The sequence below is a fragment of the Temnothorax americanus genome, unplaced genomic scaffold (assembly GCF_048541705.1).
Source record: "Temnothorax americanus isolate GAGA-0224 unplaced genomic scaffold, ASM4854170v1 Scaffold188, whole genome shotgun sequence".
NCBI classification, from domain to species: domain Eukaryota; kingdom Metazoa; phylum Arthropoda; class Insecta; order Hymenoptera; family Formicidae; genus Temnothorax; species Temnothorax americanus.
Window position 1 is genome coordinate 46,995 of NW_027509327.1, and position 18,006 is coordinate 65,000.

Sequence of the window (18,006 nt, forward strand, 5' to 3'; positions counted from 1 at the left end):
CATTTTTTAAATTTTTTAAAATATGTAATTAATTCTAAGGGCACTTTTTATTTATATCAATTAATTTAACAATTTTTCAAGTACATCTGGGAATTTTTTAAAGCTGATCGCACTTGTCAATTTAAAATGGTGGACGATCAAAATGTGTGTAGAGTCAGATTAACAGTGTTCTTTAAAAAAAAAAAAAGTTTTTTACAAAAAAAATTTAATTTTTTTGTTTAATATTTTTGGTTAAAAATTCTTTTGGCAAAAAAAAAGAAAAAAAGAGTCAAATTAACCCTGTGTGTTCTCGAAGGGTTAAATAAAAACATTTTACAGTTTTGCAAATATGGAATTCATGACTTTACCAAAAGGAAATCCTGTAGTAAGAACTCTATTACGTAAAAATGATGTGTTATATACAATTTTAATGATTAAAGCGGATTTAATCCAATTCACATAGCTACTTTCACTACCCAATTTAAATGAATTAAGCGCAGATACGATTGAAACCCATATTGAGTATTAGAATTTAGATGAATCCTGAAATATCGCTTAAAATCCGATTTCGGTGTTGTATTAAAATTTCACGATTGATGCGGATTCAATACGATTCATGTGGTCATTTTATTTACCCGATTAAAATGAATTAAGATTAATACAATTGAAACCGATTCAGTCGGATTTAGATGAATCCGGAAATATCGCATTAAATCCGATTTTGGTGTTGTATTAAAATTTTACGATTGATGCGGATTCAACACGATTCATGTGCTTACTTTATTCACCCAATTAAAATGGATGTGCATTAATACGATTGAAACTGATAACGACGGATTCAGATTAATCCGGAAATGCCGAATTAAAAACGATTCCGATTGATTTGTTATTAGAACCAATTCACTTCCAATCGGGCATCCGATTAACCGGATTGAAAACGCATTCATTCCGATTTAATTTCACCAAATTTAATACGGAACCAATCGGATTTAATCGGTCATTTTTAGCAGGGTTGGGCCTAACAAACTCACGGCATTAACCCGAGTTCCCGACACCGCGGACATACACACACAACTACACATACTCGCGTCAGTGCAATTGAAAAAAAGACACGCCTCACGGCTCAAATTCGACAAGTGGTTCGTCCTGGCCGTTTTTGGAGCAGTACTGCTTGAAGGCCAATCACAGAAGAAGAAGAAGAAGACTCGGTCGCATCATGTATACAGGACTCTAGCATCATTGACGTGGAATTGGAATACATATATGTACATATCTGCAACCCGAATCGGGTCGAGTAGCAAATCGAAAACGCCATAAATTTCAATCCAATCTCAATCCCAATCCGTATAGTCTGATACGAGTAAAGAGACTTTAGTGTCACACATTAGTGTCTTTAGTGTCTTTATTGTCACACATAAGAGACTTTCTAGAAAACACGTATTAGCATTTTTTACGTATCAAGTTCCCGTTCTATCTCTGTTGATGCATCTATGGTAAATTCAGTAAAGTAATGTGCGTAGGATGATTCTAATGGAATGATATAAAGACGTTAATTACATTTGTGGCGCAGTTTTTCGGTATATTCTGATCAATTCTGATATACTCTGTGATAAACGAAATAAAATAATCTAAATGTGTCCGCAAGAATGCTCGGTATAATCGTAGCTGGCCGACTCGTGAGTACATTAAACTCCATGCTATCACATTTCTTAATTGTTAAGCGTCAGGTTTATACTTAATATTTCGATCAATTATGAATTATAAAACATACTTTTTATTTGTATTTTTTGTCTTATTAACTTGGCAGAACAAACTCTATATAATACAAATATAATGTTATTTTTACAGTTACTCTGTAATTGTTTACTTTATAATAAAAAGGTTTTAAAAAAAGATTTTGAAGCTTATCAATTTTATTGATATAATTTGGATCTAACAAAAGTTTAAAATATTCTAAAATTTTCAGTTATAACTTAAGATTTTAAATTACGGCTAAACTCTACTTTAGTAGTTTTACTGTATATTTTTGCCTTAGTATCTGCTGGATTAATAAATACTATTTTATATATTTAACAATAGCAGCAATTGTAAAATTGTTATTATTACAAACATTAGTAAAATTTAAGGTAATTCTTCAGTTTAGCTACAGCAGCACAAAAAACAAAAATTTAATTCAGATATGTGATCAAATCTTTATTAACTTTTGTAATAAGATTTTAGAATATGAAGAAAATATTTAATGATATGGAAACAGGAGTGTTTAATAATATATATTTTTTATTTACAATAGATTAATTACTTATAATATGCTAACTTTACAAAATAGGCTAGTTATTATAATCTAAAATAAAAAGATCTCACAGAGTAGTTCACTTAACCCGGAGCATCTGAAATTATTTTTCATGATACAATAAAATGTCTAAAGAAAAAGTTGCACCATTTAAGGGTACAATTGTGATGACAAAAAATTTTTTGAGGTTATTTTTTTAGAAATATGAAAGTTAACATCAATTTTTTAAATAAAACTATGTTTTTGTTTGCACAACTTTACAACCAGCATCGAGAGGAGTTCAGCGATCTATGACATGATCTTAAATGATCTTCAACATGAAATTATATATGTTTGAGGAAAATAAAAAAATCAAAAATTTTTGCCTTTCAATAAAAATTTATTTTTAAAAGTATCCATTGATTGACTTTAATACATTTTTTAATGCGATAAATAAATGACCTTGTCTTTTCTATAATTTCTAAATTTATATTATATTACTTGCGTATGCATAAATGTTTTACTTTTCTGTTTTTTTTTAACTTATGTAATATTTATGTTTAAAATTATTTGAAGATCATGTTGTCATAGGTCACTGAACTCCTCTCTATACTGGCTATAAAATCGCAAAGGTTATGTTCCAAAGTTTAGTGCCAATGCTGGAAATCTATAGTGGCCTAGTTCACATCGACGTTTGGTCGACGCGTATCAAGTACTATATTTGTATCAAGTTTGCATTAAATCTCGGGTTATACTGGTGTAAACCGAGATTTGATACAAATATAGTACTTGGTACGCATACCAAACGGTCGATGTAAACTAGGCCAGTATGTACACTTAATATACTATAGATTATCAGCGCTGGCATTGAATTTTGGAACACAGCCAAAAACATATAGTTGCATTTTAAAAAATGAGGTGGATTTTAAGGTATTCCTTTCACGGAGGAGCGTATTTTGTAGGCGCTTAAGCAGGGCCTCAGCAAACTCTTGTATATTGCATTAAACTTATATAAAATCAAGTTATAATTGATTATTATGTTTAATTATAAGAAAAAAGTGAAAATATTATGTGTATTTAGAAATTTTTCATTTTTCAATGTCAATGTAAGTGTCAATTTCATCAATCAAAGAATATTGTGACATTTTCTTTTTATCAAAGAGATATTTTATAATAATAATGTGTGATAAGAAACATAACAAGTGAGGAGTAATGTGGGCAAAAATAAGGGACAATTTGTGAAAATAAAAGTTGATAATAAACCTTACATTATGAACTGAAGTGTGACATGAGCGCACAGCTTGCAGCGCCAGCGTTGCCAAATAATTCCTTGAAAGTCGCCATAAAAAATATTCATCTATAAACCACATTTCAAGTCAACTTTTAACATAAATATTTTGTTTAAATATTCGGTGACTGTATTTTTATCGGCACTATCAAAAGTATAGAGTTTAGCGAATATGTAGCGCAGTTAATATTTAAAATCTTAAATCTTAAGATAAACAAATTATTACATTGAAATGTAGAAAATAGACTTTTCGATAACGTCACATATAAAATATCGAATTTTCAAAGTCATAATTCTTCTTTATATGTTCGGTAATGTGGTTTAATTTTTTTCTAGCGTAAAGATATGCATTTTAACTTTCTCGTACCAAAAAATCAGTTAATTTTTAAGACTTTGGTGTCATGAAAGGAATACCTTAATATCTCTAAAAAATCTTGAAAAAATTTTTCTACTAGTATATGCTATCAATTACTCCTTCGAACAAAGGAACTTTTTTCTTTAGACTTTTTTTGTTTTATCAAAAACGAGTGAGGTATTTTAGATGCTCTAGTTAAGTGATCCATCCAGGGATGCGTTCAAGAATTACACCTAGGTGCACCTAGGTAACTGTAATGCTATAGTATACGACGTAAACTAGCTTAGAATTATCCAGGTTGAATTTCTGAACGCAGTCCAGTATACAACTGGGTACACACACACACACACACGCACGCACGCACGTACGCACGCACACACGCACACACACAGGGTGTTTAAGAAAAGTGTCCCATATTTTGAGAACAGGTAGTATGCATCAAAATAAGAAGAAAATGTTCAGTAAACATGGGTCCTAAATCAAATACCTGTTGAGATATGGATTAATCTTTATTATATACTATAGGAGGTGTGGTTCCCAATCATTTATTTTAAATTAAAAAAAATACCAATTCCTACAATGTTTGTATGTTGTCGATACTTGATAATGACTAATGATCAAACCTTACTGCACTGCAGAAATAATACAACTAATATAAGAAGAAGGCAATGTTTATCATTTAAAGACCTTAATTTATTCAACATCTATCGACGACGTGTGTGTGTGTGTGTACAAACATTATAGGAATGTGTATTTTTTTTATTTAAAATATGTGACAATGAGTGAAAATCACATAGAACACCTCCTATATAATAAAGATTATATCCATAAAGATTATATCCAGATAAAGTCCATATCTCAACATGTATTTGATTTAGGACCCATGCTTACTGGATATTTTCTTCTCATTTTGATGAGTACTACCTGTTCTCAAAATATGGGACACTTTTTTTTAAAACACACTATATATAAATGTAATGTTTATATTTTAGGTCCAAACCGATTTTCAACAAGTTGGTGAAAATCAGTTCTTAATTACTATACCTGACGCTGATAATATAAACCATATAGTAGTATTTCTCACTGGCACTGTCCCTTTCCCAGATGGTATGGGAGGTGCAGGTAAGACAGAAGACAATAAAGATTACTTTTGCAAATAAACTATGGAGATATCTAGACTTTTTTATATTGAAATTAATTTAAATAATTATCATTTACAGTATACTTTAGTTGGCCAGATCCGAATGCGCCGCCGAACTGGCAATTCCTTGGATACGTTTCCAATTCTAAGCCATCGGCCATCTTTAAAATATCGAATCTAAAGAAAAATCATGAATTTGAAAACAGCAATTTAGGAATTTTTGGGGTTGGTAAGATCTCGCACTTCGCGCAGATTGGTGTGTCGGTTGAACCACTGGCGGTGATTGAGCAGCAAGTAGCTACCGTTGCCGCAACTACAACCAACTCTTTCGTGGAATTTGTACAGAAGATGCTAACAAGTTTTGTGAATTATGTGACTAGTTTCACAGTGACGCAAGGGCAAATGACGCCAAATCCTACTGAGAACTTTGTGCCTCTATCTACATTACAGAGCTGGTATGAAACCTTTGAGAGACGGTTGCAGCAGAATCCGAATTTTTGGAAGTCATGATTATAATTATGATCACATATAGTATGAAATTTGGATTTGCTATTGACACACACACACACACACACACACACACACACACACACACACACACACACACACACACACACACACACACACACACACACACACACACACCGCACGCACGCACGCACGCACGCACGCACGCACATAAATATATACATACATATACATATATATATATATATATATATATATATATATATATACACATTTTACAACAATGCGCAAGTACTGTTTCAATGCTATCATAAAGTATATTGACTTGTCAGTATAAATTTATTACTTTTATATTATTGCTAAAATAAATAATGATATTATTTGGATTTATGTATAAAAATTTTGGTTTTAAAATAGATTGAACTTTAGTATATTAAACAACTTTAATGCAATATAGATACATTTGTCATCATTTACATGACTTCAAGAAATATAATTTTTTGCTTTAAATATCTTTTTTATTTTGCATTATTATTTTTTTATTAGTGCTGGTCTACAACCTTGCTTTAAAGGATATTTAAGCTCTAAGCCGTAAGAAATTGACCAATCACAATGGAATGTGAGGAGAATACTCGATTGTGATTGGTCAATTCCTTACGGCTTAGAGCTTAAATACCTTTAAAAACAAGGTTGTAGACCAGCACTTAAGCCTTTTGCTCTATTAGAATTAATTTGGTCTTTCATATCTTCAAGAATTTCTTGTGGAAATATATTCCAAAATATTACAGATTTTCTTTAAGAAAACAATTTTTGGCTTTACAATTATGTTATAATACATAATCATACTGTACCTTATTGGATGTAATATTTTTAATATCAAAATGTGGTAATGAAAGAATAACATGCATAGCATGCATAAATATATTGTTTTAAAACTTCTCTGCTTAAGTTGCCTTCAATATTGAGGAAAGTGGCTTCCGATTTTGCCTATTGGATTGCCGACTTTTATTGCCATCAATAATTATGAGCAGCTTGATGACAACAGTTGTCCTCTTACAAACCGAAAGTATAATAGTGGTCGGAAACCACAGGGCAACGTGATGGAAACAGTTTCCGCTTAGAATTTTAATCCGATAAGTTGCCAATAATCTAGCGACATTTTTAAGGAAACCGTTGCCGTTAAAAAAGGATTCCTCTGAAAGATTTTGTGTAGAAGCAGGTTATTCCCTTCTACAGAAATTTATTATACATATATATATACAAGGTGTGTGTCCCAATATTTCCGATTACGGTTAATAAAGTGGATAAAAGATGAAATTCTCTGATGAAAATGTCTCACAAACTTTTCGATGTGATAGTAATTTAATTATGGTTATTTTTTTATTGAAGCATAGCCACGACGGTACGTACATTACAATTCAGTGCGAGGGAAGGCTAACCGCGTGATGATAGATTAACAACGCATAGTCACGCCACTATTGGCTCTACCGCGCTGAATTTTAATATACCGCCATGCTTCAATAAAATTAACCATATTATATATTAACTATCGAATCGAAAGCTTTATTTGACATTTTTGTTTTAAATTTATTGTATCCTCTATCCACTTTTTAAACTTGATTGCTATGGGCCAAAGAACATATGACAGTCGTGGTCGTGGACGTAAGTAACGCACAAACTTTGGCGTATCCTGATCTGTCAGGTCGGGGACTACGATCGTCGTAGTTCGTACACAGCAATCAAACCAGGACAGATATATGATACAGATATCTCGTTAGCCATTTTTACATTTTTTTCAATTATTACCAATTATTTTACAATCCCACCCTTCATTAGTACCTAAACTTTACTCCTGTAAAAGGATTTTGCGATCTATGAAGCTGTTTCAAAGAACGAGCTTTGACAGATATATGTGGTACAGATGATGCCTCGTTATTAGGCATTTTTAAATTTTTTTCAATTATCACTAATTTTCTTATATTCCCACTCTTTATTAGTACCTATACTTTACTCCTGTAACAAGATTTTGCGATCTATGAAGCCGTTTCAAAGAACGAGCTTTGACAGATATGTCGTACAGATATGCTTCGTTAGCAAGGACAGATATCTCTCGTATTATTCCTTTCTCTATGTATGTAATTTGCATGCACCCATTTATTCCTCTCTCTCTCTCTCTCTCTCTCTCTCTCTCTTCCTCCCCCTCTCTCCCTCTCTCATCGCTGTCCCTCTCTCTCTTAGTACACTGGGTAGCGTACGCACTTAGTGGTAAAAATCAGGATTTTTTAGAATTCTATTAGGGTATATTTGAAGAAAGAAAAACGGTAATGTTATTTAGGACAAGAAACTCTCTATTTATTATTTCGTTGATAAAATGTTGGGAAATATAAACGAAAATATAAATGAAATATATTATTTTTTTTATTGTTACTGTTGAAAGTAAATAATATTACATAAAACCAGTAATGCAATTGAACATACACACGCACACGCATACGCAATCGCACATACATACGCATACGCACATACAGATATTATTTTTATTATTTTTTCTGTGGGCCCCAGGCCCCGTTCACGATGACGATATCACGGACATAGAGGACGTCTCCATCAGGATCATGCTCCGATTACTTTGTACTGACAATATATAAGAATAATTCTGCATAAATTTTTATTTTGTGCCTTTATATATCATATGTATTTTTCAAGCAAAGTGCATTTGCAGAATTTATGCGATGGAAGATATTGTATATACATATATAAACACGTGTGTGAAAAAGGCCCGTTTAGCGAGATAGGAAGCCGATACCAGTCTCACGCGAAAAGCGAACGTCGAATTTATAACATAATGGCTGCGTTCGGGAAGCGCGCTATTAGCGCTATTGCATCATTCTATCTTTATCGCTCATCAGGTGGGTAAATCTGAATCAGGTGTAAAACAAGGATAAAATAAGCAAATAGCACTAATAGCGTCTTCCCGAACGCACCTAATAAATTTTAGTATTTAGCATCTCTATCGAATTTCTATCAAGAAACGAGACAGGTCATTTTTTTGTTTTCTAAGAGAATTCAATCACTCTAACTGAATTTCACTAATATCTAAACGTCAGAAACGCACGTGGTCCGAGTTGGCACAGTCCGACAGATTTCTTTCTATAGACGGCGCATATTAGTTGTCGAAATATATTTCATAAAAAGAAAATTAATCTGCAAAAATCAAATAATATTATGAACACGAAAAAATATACACGTACGAAGAATTTATTTTACAGAGAATCAGAAAGATTAAAAAAACACGACAAAGTTGTTTTCCCTCCGGATGAAATTCCAACATGCGCTTCTAAGGTCAACGCGCATTCTTTGCTAAACGAATGAATTCATACACGTTTTGCTGCCAGATTTTTATTGACGTGATACAGACGGGTGTACATCTGAGCCTCAATGAAGCGCGAGTTTAATCGTAAATCAATTATGCGAAAGATCTTACATCTTATATTTGTCAATAAAGTTATAAAATCCGCAAACAATGCAAAAATTTGCGCATAGTCCCTCGTGATCGAATATAAATGCATCGCGTCGCTTTGCTAAATGATCAGATAAACACTTTCTCGAAAACGCAACAAAATATTTGCTCCACGAAATAAGCTTGCACAAATTGCATCTGACAAAACTGAAATTTAAGGAGGTTCTACAGATAATAGATGTATCTAAAAATTGGAAAAAAACTTCATAGACGTATAAAGTGAGATGCGAGAAAAATGCTCAAAAAATTTTAACATCGGTTATCGTGTAAAAATTTGCAAAAATGAATTTTGAAATCACAGTTTTAACATGAGCTCTTATGGCAAAAGGGTTCCCGGAGACAGGAAACAAGATATTAATTATATGAAGGCGGCCTACCAAAGATTCAAAAAACGGAGCTCTTATAGATCTTAATCTAAACTTTTCAGAAATATCGAGAAAAACAAGGGTTATCGTGTAAAATTTTGTGATATTAGCTATTGAAACAGGCCTTATCACAGTTCACGTAGCGTGCTTCGAATAACAAGGGAGATTTAACAACGTCGCAGCGACTCGACTGCACCTCACATAACCTTTTATCTGTCAATGATTTTTGGGCATTTTTCATTCGAAGAACAACTTTCTTTTTAGCGAATTTTCCTCTTTTGACACCACGCAAGACTCTATCCTTATTTCTCCATGAATTGGTCGGGCTTGGAGGAGTTATTGTAAATTTATAAAAGTAAACGCAGTCACTGACTAGAAAGGACCATGCTCATATGAGCAGAACAGCGAAACTCAAGTTCGTGACGTTGCGTTACCACATTTTCTCGCATGTATAAGAAGCCGGAGTCAAAGGAGCACTTACACGATATTTTTAATTATTCCTCGCTTCGACTAAAATGGGTATGATATAAGCTCTAACATCATCAAAATTCATGAAAATATTTTATGAATACTTAGAATTGATGAATTTGAAGATTTTCTCTTCAACTCTCGACTGACTAGAGAGTACCTGTAGAACCTCCTTAACAATTATATGTAAAATCAAAAGCTATAAATTAGTTTTTTGTTTTTAACAAGAGAAGTTGAGACACGTAGCGATAAAATTGAATGAATTCCCAACACGATAAAGATAAGTTTAATAATTTTCTTCTACGGTTTTCGTTTCCTTTTTAAGAAATAAAGATGTTTAAAAAAAATCAATGTAAAGTAATATGTAACAAAAGTTTCTCTTGGTGTAAATGTTCAAAAGGAGGAAAGCAAGTTTGAAAGAATACATATTAGAAACCATTCAATTTTTTCCCTACGCGTTGTGGAAAATATGACGGCGGCTCCGTATAATCGTTAATTACCGCGAGATATATGCTAACGAACCGTCGTAAGCAAATTCCTCGAAACGTTCGCTACAAGAGAAAACGAAAACAATTTTGGGACAAGAACGGAAGCGTTCGTTTGATCGTCATCGTCGTCATCATCTTCGTTTCTAAGCCGAAAAGATGTACGTACTCCACTAAGTAAGATAAATCATAATTTTACTTCACTAAAAGTTCATTTCACTTTAATATTTATTATTCATTTATTTATTTATTTATTTTTTATGTGGCTTGCAATAATGTATAGAACACAGCGAGTGACAAATTTTTGCCGTAAGACTTTTATGTAATGTACGTCTCTGGTCAAATTTCACATTTGAGAATCTATTATAGATTCTCCGAACCCGAAAATAAACGTATACTTTAACGTTTTTCGAGTGGACATTTAACCGTTATGAGACGTTTCGAAGAAACATTTGTAAAACGTTTTTGAAACGCATAGGTGCTACCTGGGAATAAAATTAGTTATATAAATCAATACTATAATTAATATTTATTGCATTTGTTATGGAAGTTATTATTTTACCCCATCAAGAATGGATAGATCCTTTAAAAGAGTTTTACATCATTCATTTACATTACAAGAAAAAAATTATTAGAGGTGCAAGAGATGCAGTAAATTGCCAAGTCTAATAAGTACCCGCGTCAATACATACTATGTATACTAATTCACATTCTCAATTATGCTACTGTTATTATTTGTCATCAGACAATTATAAACATACACATAATAATTAGATACATATTATATATATATATTTTTTTTGTTTAATGGGAAGGTGGGGATTTAAATTGTTCCATTTAAATTGGTATATTTAAATTGGTAACCTCTTAAATTTATAATTTTTGTAAAGTTTTTTCTTACCGAAAGTATACGATTGAAGATTTTGTTGAGGAGTTTTTTTGTTAACTTTAATAGGTATGTATATCATCATTTCATTAATTATTTTTATATTCTATGATTGTACACAGCCAAGTAAAAGAATAAGGATTGAAATTTCAAGTCTCCTGAAAATATGTGTGAATTTTGGAATTTGCATCTCTGTAAATGTACATTGCAGAAATGCTTCCAGAGCATATTTTAAATGCCCTATTTCTTGCTGAAATAGAAGAAGATAGGCGTCAGGATATTTTAACATATCGGAATAAGAGGCATTTGTTAAGAGACGTAAGTGATCCATTTGCTATGTGCGAATCACAATTCATAGAACTTTTCCGCTTAAATAAGGGAATGGTTCAATACCTCATTGAAGAGTTACGCCCACATATGTCTGTCCCTGCACATGGAAGATCCGTAGCTCCTGAATTGAAGATATTGGCTGTGCTTCATTTCTATGCTACAGGAAACTACCAGAGGTCAATTGGGCAGAATTTTCTGTTCCCAATCGCTCAGTCAACGATGTCGGGATATGTCGCTATGGTGACTTATTTGATATGTAGACACCTAGGGCAGAGATGGATTGTGTTCCCGACTGACCGAAGGGTCATTGAAGAAAAGAAGAGAACATTTCTTCAATCATTCGGATTTCCGGGCACGATAGGCGCAATAGACGGGATGCATATTGCGTTGATAACCCCAGCAGAAGAGGAACATAATTACTTGAATAGAAAGGGCTTCCACTCAAAAAATGTGCAAATTGTAAGTTAAATATGTACGCAAGCGGACATAAAATGAATGACTTCATTATATACAGGTTTATTTATCATAAAAACAATTTGATATATTGTAATATATTGCAGATCTGTGATGCTGATTTAAATATTCTCAACGTGAATCCGCGACACGCAGGTGCAACACACGACTGCTCCTACATATGGAGGAATTCTGCAATTCTTGAACATTTACGTAACAATTACGAGCACGGTAAGGTACAAAAGTCATACATACATATACATATACATATACATATACATATACATATACATATACATATACATATACATATACATATACATATACATATACATATACATACATATATTTTACATACATATATTAACACAAACGATTAATGCATTATAAGTGTATATACAACTTTCAATGACGTGTATTTAATTTGCTGTAGGAGACACCGACACGTGGCTCATTGGCGATTCTGGGTACCCACAGCAGCCGTGGTTGATGACTCCTATTGTCAATGCCCAACCAAATACGCCTGATAGTCGCTATACAGATGCTCTTGTTAAAGCACGTTGCTTTAGTCATCTGCACGTTAGTCATCTGTCCACTAACTCGGAAGATAAACGCGCTCGCTGGCTGGACGACTCTGAGTGGTTCGGCAGTGAGGCAGATCGGGGCCTCTTATTTTGGTACCCGGACTTTCTGTATCCTCTGCGGAGAGAAGCTCAATAACTTCGTCAGTCTCCTGAAACCAAATGAAAAGAGTAATTAATGCAGGCATTAAATCTTTAAACAATAATTGTTTATGTTGTTTAGTACACTTGTAGTATGTGGTGTTTATATCACAACATTTATAATTGACATCACCCAACTTTTGAAAAATTTAATTCATTAAACATGTATAATACATTATTCAGTTTTGCAATATACCTTCATTTATGGCAATTACTAGGCTGTTAAATCTTTCAACAATAATTGTTCATGTTCAAAACGTTGATATGTATTGTCGACATTACAAATTTTAGTTAGGGCCGCTCGACTTTTGAAAAATTGAAGTCGTGAGAAACGTAAAAGTACATTGTTCAGTTTTACAATATACTTTACTTTATGAAAAATGGTGCACTACGAAATCTTTAGTAATTAACTGACAATAAATAATACTTATAAATACACATACATCATTAATCGAGGTTGTGCCGAATCAAGTAAAAATTTGCAACGTCGACAATACATATCAAGGTTTGTAGAACATGAACAATTACTGTTTGAAGATTTAACAGATAAGATTTGTCAGTAATGAATGTATACTGCAAAAAGGAACAAGAAGAAAAAAAGGAAAAAGGAACAAGAAAGGAACAAGAAGTCGAGCGGTTTCAACTATAAAAGTTGTGATGTCGACAACACATACCACAAATTTACTAAAAAACATCTATTGTTTACTTGAATTAAAATAAATAAATATTGAAATTATAGAAGAAAAAGTAGAGAGAAAGGGAGACAGACAGACGTACGTACAGAGAAAGAAAGTGAATGTTTATCAAATTATAGTAGGTGAAAAAGTAAAAAATAAGTATTTCTTTACGAACATACTTCAAATTCCAAGCCGTATTCCTGTAGCCCTTCGTCTCCATCTGCTGCAGTCATGCCCATTATATTTAGGAGGCGTATCTCCTGATCTGTGAGGTTTTCCATCACCGGGGCCCCACCTCCAGTAGCTGTGAAGTCTTTCTTTAATTCAGCATACTGCTTCTTTACCCGGCATTTCCAATCTGCGACAATCTGTAAAATCCATATATTCAATGAATGCTCGCTGCGGTTACTATGCAGCTAACAAAATTGTCAATTTATATATCTTTTTAGATCATGTACTAAATAAAGCTATTGTTTATATAAAATCGTGCATACTTTATTTATATATATATATATACACACATACATATATTATCTTTGAATATTATTATTGTATAGAATTATGAATATTATTGAGCCTCAAATGTTAAAAAATCTATGAATAATTATAATTTATTATAATTGTTTACACACTTGTTTCCATTGTTTTACTGTCCTCGTCTCAGTCTGCAGGGCATTCAAAACGTCCACCAACTCTTGCCACTGTCGGTGTAAATTTTCTTTGCCTCTGGCTCCGACAAATTTATTCGTTATGAGCTCGCTATGATGCTCGCTATAATCGAGGATTATTCCAAAATGCTCTTCCGTGGTTCTCATCTAAAAACAAAGAAAAATTTAATTTATGTATAAATCACCAATCACTAATAATATAAGTTAATGAAAACATTGAATCTTCAAGTTATTAAAGAAACCGATGTATTAATCGTATAAAAAATTTATCTCACATAAACAATAATATTCTCATGTAAATTTTGTAAAGTTTTCAGAATATACAAACGTAAAATTGTTTATAAAATTATAACTTTACCACAGCGGTTGTTATTTCCTTTAACTTGAGCTGTCTTCTTCTTCTTCTTCTTCTTCTTCTTCTTCTTCCGCTTATTGGCACTTAAGGGGATCCTAAATACCGACAAAACAGAGCTCGTTCTTTAAAACGGCTTTATAGATCGCAAAATCCTTTTACAGGAGTAAAGTATAGGTACTAATGAAGAGTAGGAATGTAAAATAATTAGTAATAATTGAAAAAATGTAAAAATGCTGTCACCTTATTTTCTAATATAAACATTGCAGTTGTATACTAGGTGCGCAACTAAGTTTCCGGGTTTTTTTTATCAATAAAAAATGAAAAATTTTAAGAGAAATATAAAAAATGGTTTATTCAAAGTATCGTCCCTCGCTAACTATACATTTTCGCCATCTCTCTGGCAATACATGAATACCGCGACGATAAAACGACGCGTCTTTGGACCGAAACCATTTATCCAACCAATTTTGCACTTCTTCGAAATTGGTCAAGTGTAGCCCAGCCAATCCATGCGCCATCGACCGGAACAAGTAATAATCGGAAGGCGCCAGGTCTGGCGAATACGGCGGGTGCGGTAGCAGATCCCATTTTAGCGTTTTGATGGTGTCCTGACGATAGAACTGCGATGGCACGGAGCGTTGTCGTGCTGCAATATCACTCGTTCGTGTCTCGTGTACCATTCTGGCCGTTTTTCGAGCAATCTTCACAGGTAGTTTTCGATGGTGCATGTTCGCCGTAGGCCTCCTCAAGCAAACGACGTGCTTCAGCTGCATTTTTTTTTTTTCAAGTTAAAAAAGAAAAGCAAAGCTTCCCGCAAATGCTGTTTATTTGGCACAAAATTCGACATCTCCATTGTTAGAAAAAATATTTTTGCGTTGCGATATGTATTGGTATAACGACTGGTTATTGTTAACAGATGTCCAAGCTATAACTTCAGACAACTTCAAACATTTAAATCGAGTATATGTGTTATTGGTGCCATCTATGTGTGAAACCCGGAAACTTAGTTGCGCACCTAGTAAGTAATATGTACGAAAATGAAATGTTCCCACTCTTCAGAAGATGTGCATAAACAATAACGTACCTTTGAAATTGAGATTGAAAGCCTGGAATAATAATGAGAGCTTCGAAGAAATTATTTTTATTAACTGCTTGAATCGAGATGCTTGGTTATTCTGCACGATTGATTCATTTAAAATTGGCGCATGCGCGTGCGACCACTGAGCATGCGCATGTGGCCGCAGGGCATGGTCGTTAGTCGCTGCATCTCGTCGGTATGACAGGAATCATAACCTGATTCCTGTCAACTTTAACGATTAATATCTCGCGTCGCGGGGCAGAGCGACATTTTTTTCTGCCAGATTCTTTCGTTTCGTGCAAAAACGCGTCGAATGAACCTAAGTTCATCGTTTTTTGTGCTGCTGTAGCTAAACTGAAGAATTACCGAAATTATAACCTATAACCACAAGTTCCGATAAGTTGAGCTGTGAATGGCTGTCATTCGGTGCCGGATGCCGCACCCGGAAAAAATGCATGATACGGTACTACAAACATGACCATAGACTAATGAATTTTACTAGATCGCCCACTCCCTGCAGTCTATTGTCTATTGTCTATAATTTTAATGATCCGTACCCAGTGGTGTGTGTACATGTACGGAGTTTTGCGTTTTGGCACCACCGCCGTGGCACCACCTTACGTAGTGGCGTTTTCGCGTCCTTTGCTTTTAGTTGACATTACCCCGACGTCGAGGAAGTTCGGCCTTATGCTGCGTTCCCACTATACGCGTTGCGCGTCGCGTCACGACGCCGCGTGAGGGTGCCATTACATGGAGCGCGGAAACGCGGAAACGCGGAAGCGCGGAAGACAAAATTTACTAGATTTCCGTCGATCCGTTCCGTCTGTTTTGAATGCCTTAATATTACATGGAGCATATTTTGAGCGGAAAAGCGGAACGGAGAATTATAAAATATTAATTTTTAACGGTATTTATTGATTAAAATGCTTGTATTCAATAGATAAGCTGAAAAGATAAGCATATTAATAAAAATTGCAATGAATTACGTGAACACAATTTTAAGAAATGAATACAAATGTCTATTTGTCACTATACTGTTCCGCTTTTCCGCGCAAATTGTGCTCCATGTAATATAAGGAGAAACAAACTCGCGGAACGAACGCGTCAAAATCCGTTGTCAACGCGGATACAGTATACTCCATCAAATTTCGGAGCTGTTTAATCACATTGAAAAAAAAGCTTTTACACATACTCTTCGATTACTTTATTATTTAATAAAAGTGGCAGTATAATATTATAGATCCAAACATCATGTTGATGGTTATTATGAAGTATATCTTATGCAAGCCAGGGTACATACATAGGCTGCGTTAAGTACTGGCAGTGAATATCGAAACGCAGCCATACATACATACACGATAATAGCGGATTCCGCTTTTCCGTTCAAACGTGCGGGACTCAACTCGCGGAAACGCGGAATCTAGTTACTATTCTGTTCCGCGCTTCCGCGTTTCCGCGTTTCCGCGCTCCATGTAATGGCACCCTCATGAGTTATCCAATCAAAACGCAAGATTTTGTCGGAAATGACGTCATAAAATGAAACGTTTTGATTGGATAACTCATGACACAGCGTCGTGACGCGACGCGCGACGCGTGTAGTATCAAGGCTAATAAGCACCCGCTTTTTATAAATTACATATATTCTTATGCACACATGTGCGTATATATATATATATATAATATGTATTTAATTATTATGTGTATGTTTATAATTGTTTGATGACAAATAATAACAGTAGCATAATTGAGAATGTGAATTAGTATACATAGTATGTATTGACGCGGGTACTTATTAGACTTGGCAATTTACTGCATCTCTTGCACCTCTAATAATTTTTTTCTCGTAATGTAAATGAATGATGCAAAACTTTTTTTAAAGGATCTATCCATTCTTGATGGGGTAAAATAATAACTTCTATAACAAATGCAATAAATATTAATTATAGTATTGATTTATATAACTAATTTTATTCCCAGGTAGCACCTAATGCGTTTCAAAAACGTTTTACAAATGTTTCTTCGGAACGTTTCATATAACGGTTAAAATGTCTACTCGAAAAACGTTAAAGTATACGTTTATTTTTGGATTCGGAGAATCTATAATAGATTCTCAGATGTGAAATTTGACCAGAGACGTACATTACATAAAAGTCTTACGGCAAAAATTTGTCACTCGCTATGTTCTATACATTATTGCAAGCCACATAAAAAATAAATAAATAAATGAATATAAAATATTAAAGTGAAATGAACTTTTAGTGAAGTAAAATTATGATTTATTGTAGTGGAGTACATACATCTTTTTGGCTTAGAAATGAAGACGATGACGACGATGACGATCAAACGAACGCTTCCGTTCTTGTCCCAAAATTGTTTTCGTTTTCTCTTGTAGCGAACGTTTCGAGGAATTTGCTTACGACGGTTCGTCTCGCATATGTCTCGCGGTAATTCTGCTGAAAATGACCGATTAAATCCGATTGGTTCCGTATTAAATTTGGT

The 18,006-nt window shown here is 33.7% G+C and overlaps 2 protein-coding genes and 2 long non-coding RNA genes across 10 annotated transcripts in view; 2 read left to right on the forward strand and 2 right to left on the reverse strand.

The window, feature by feature from the left end:
* Positions 1–1,282: 1,282 nt before the first annotated feature.
* Positions 1,283–12,759, forward strand: LOC143896503 (protein OPI10 homolog). 2 transcript variants are annotated; one of them, XR_013256667.1, is made up of 6 exons: positions 1,283–1,655; positions 4,884–5,013; positions 5,112–5,487; positions 11,718–12,013; positions 12,115–12,238; positions 12,441–12,759. XR_013256667.1 is itself a non-coding variant. In XM_077404407.1 (3 exons), the coding sequence occupies exons 1-3, from the start codon at positions 1,626–1,628 to the stop codon at positions 5,540–5,542; spliced, it is 591 nt and encodes a 196-aa protein (XP_077260533.1). In that variant the 5' UTR covers positions 1,298–1,625; the 3' UTR covers positions 5,543–5,774. The 2 variants fall into 2 exon arrangements, 1 of the variants encoding a protein (XP_077260533.1); XM_077404407.1 differs by lacking the exons at positions 11,718–12,013; positions 12,115–12,238; positions 12,441–12,759 and having other exon boundaries at positions 1,298–1,655; positions 5,112–5,774.
* On the reverse strand, positions 12,055–15,706 carry LOC143896507 (uncharacterized). 3 transcript variants are annotated; one of them, XM_077404409.1, is made up of 5 exons: positions 15,514–15,706; positions 14,433–14,524; positions 14,039–14,221; positions 13,586–13,774; positions 12,055–12,740 (listed from the first exon to the last, which is right to left on the reverse strand). In XM_077404409.1, exons 3-5 carry the CDS (start codon positions 14,219–14,221, stop codon positions 12,603–12,605), a joined length of 510 nt encoding a protein of 169 aa, XP_077260535.1. In that variant the 5' UTR covers positions 14,433–14,524; positions 15,514–15,706; the 3' UTR covers positions 12,055–12,602. The 3 variants fall into 3 exon arrangements, with proteins under 3 accessions (XP_077260535.1, XP_077260538.1, XP_077260536.1); XM_077404412.1 differs by having other exon boundaries at positions 14,433–15,444; XM_077404410.1 differs by having other exon boundaries at positions 14,433–15,706.
* A 125-nt stretch (positions 15,707–15,831) lies between these two features.
* The window catches only part of LOC143896508 (uncharacterized), a 5,156-nt gene continuing 2,981 nt past the window's right edge, over positions 15,832–18,006 (forward strand). The window contains exons 1-2 of one of the 4 annotated variants that reach the window (XR_013256671.1): positions 15,850–15,970; positions 17,793–17,928. This is a non-coding gene — a long non-coding RNA (uncharacterized LOC143896508). The other 3 variants (XR_013256673.1, XR_013256674.1, XR_013256672.1) reach the window with 3 other exon arrangements.
* LOC143896512 (uncharacterized) overlaps positions 17,836–18,006 on the reverse strand; it is a 2,742-nt gene continuing 2,571 nt past the window's right edge. Inside the window, exon 3 of the long non-coding RNA XR_013256680.1 lies at positions 17,836–17,957. This is a non-coding gene — a long non-coding RNA (uncharacterized LOC143896512). The remainder of the gene's footprint in view (positions 17,958–18,006) is intronic.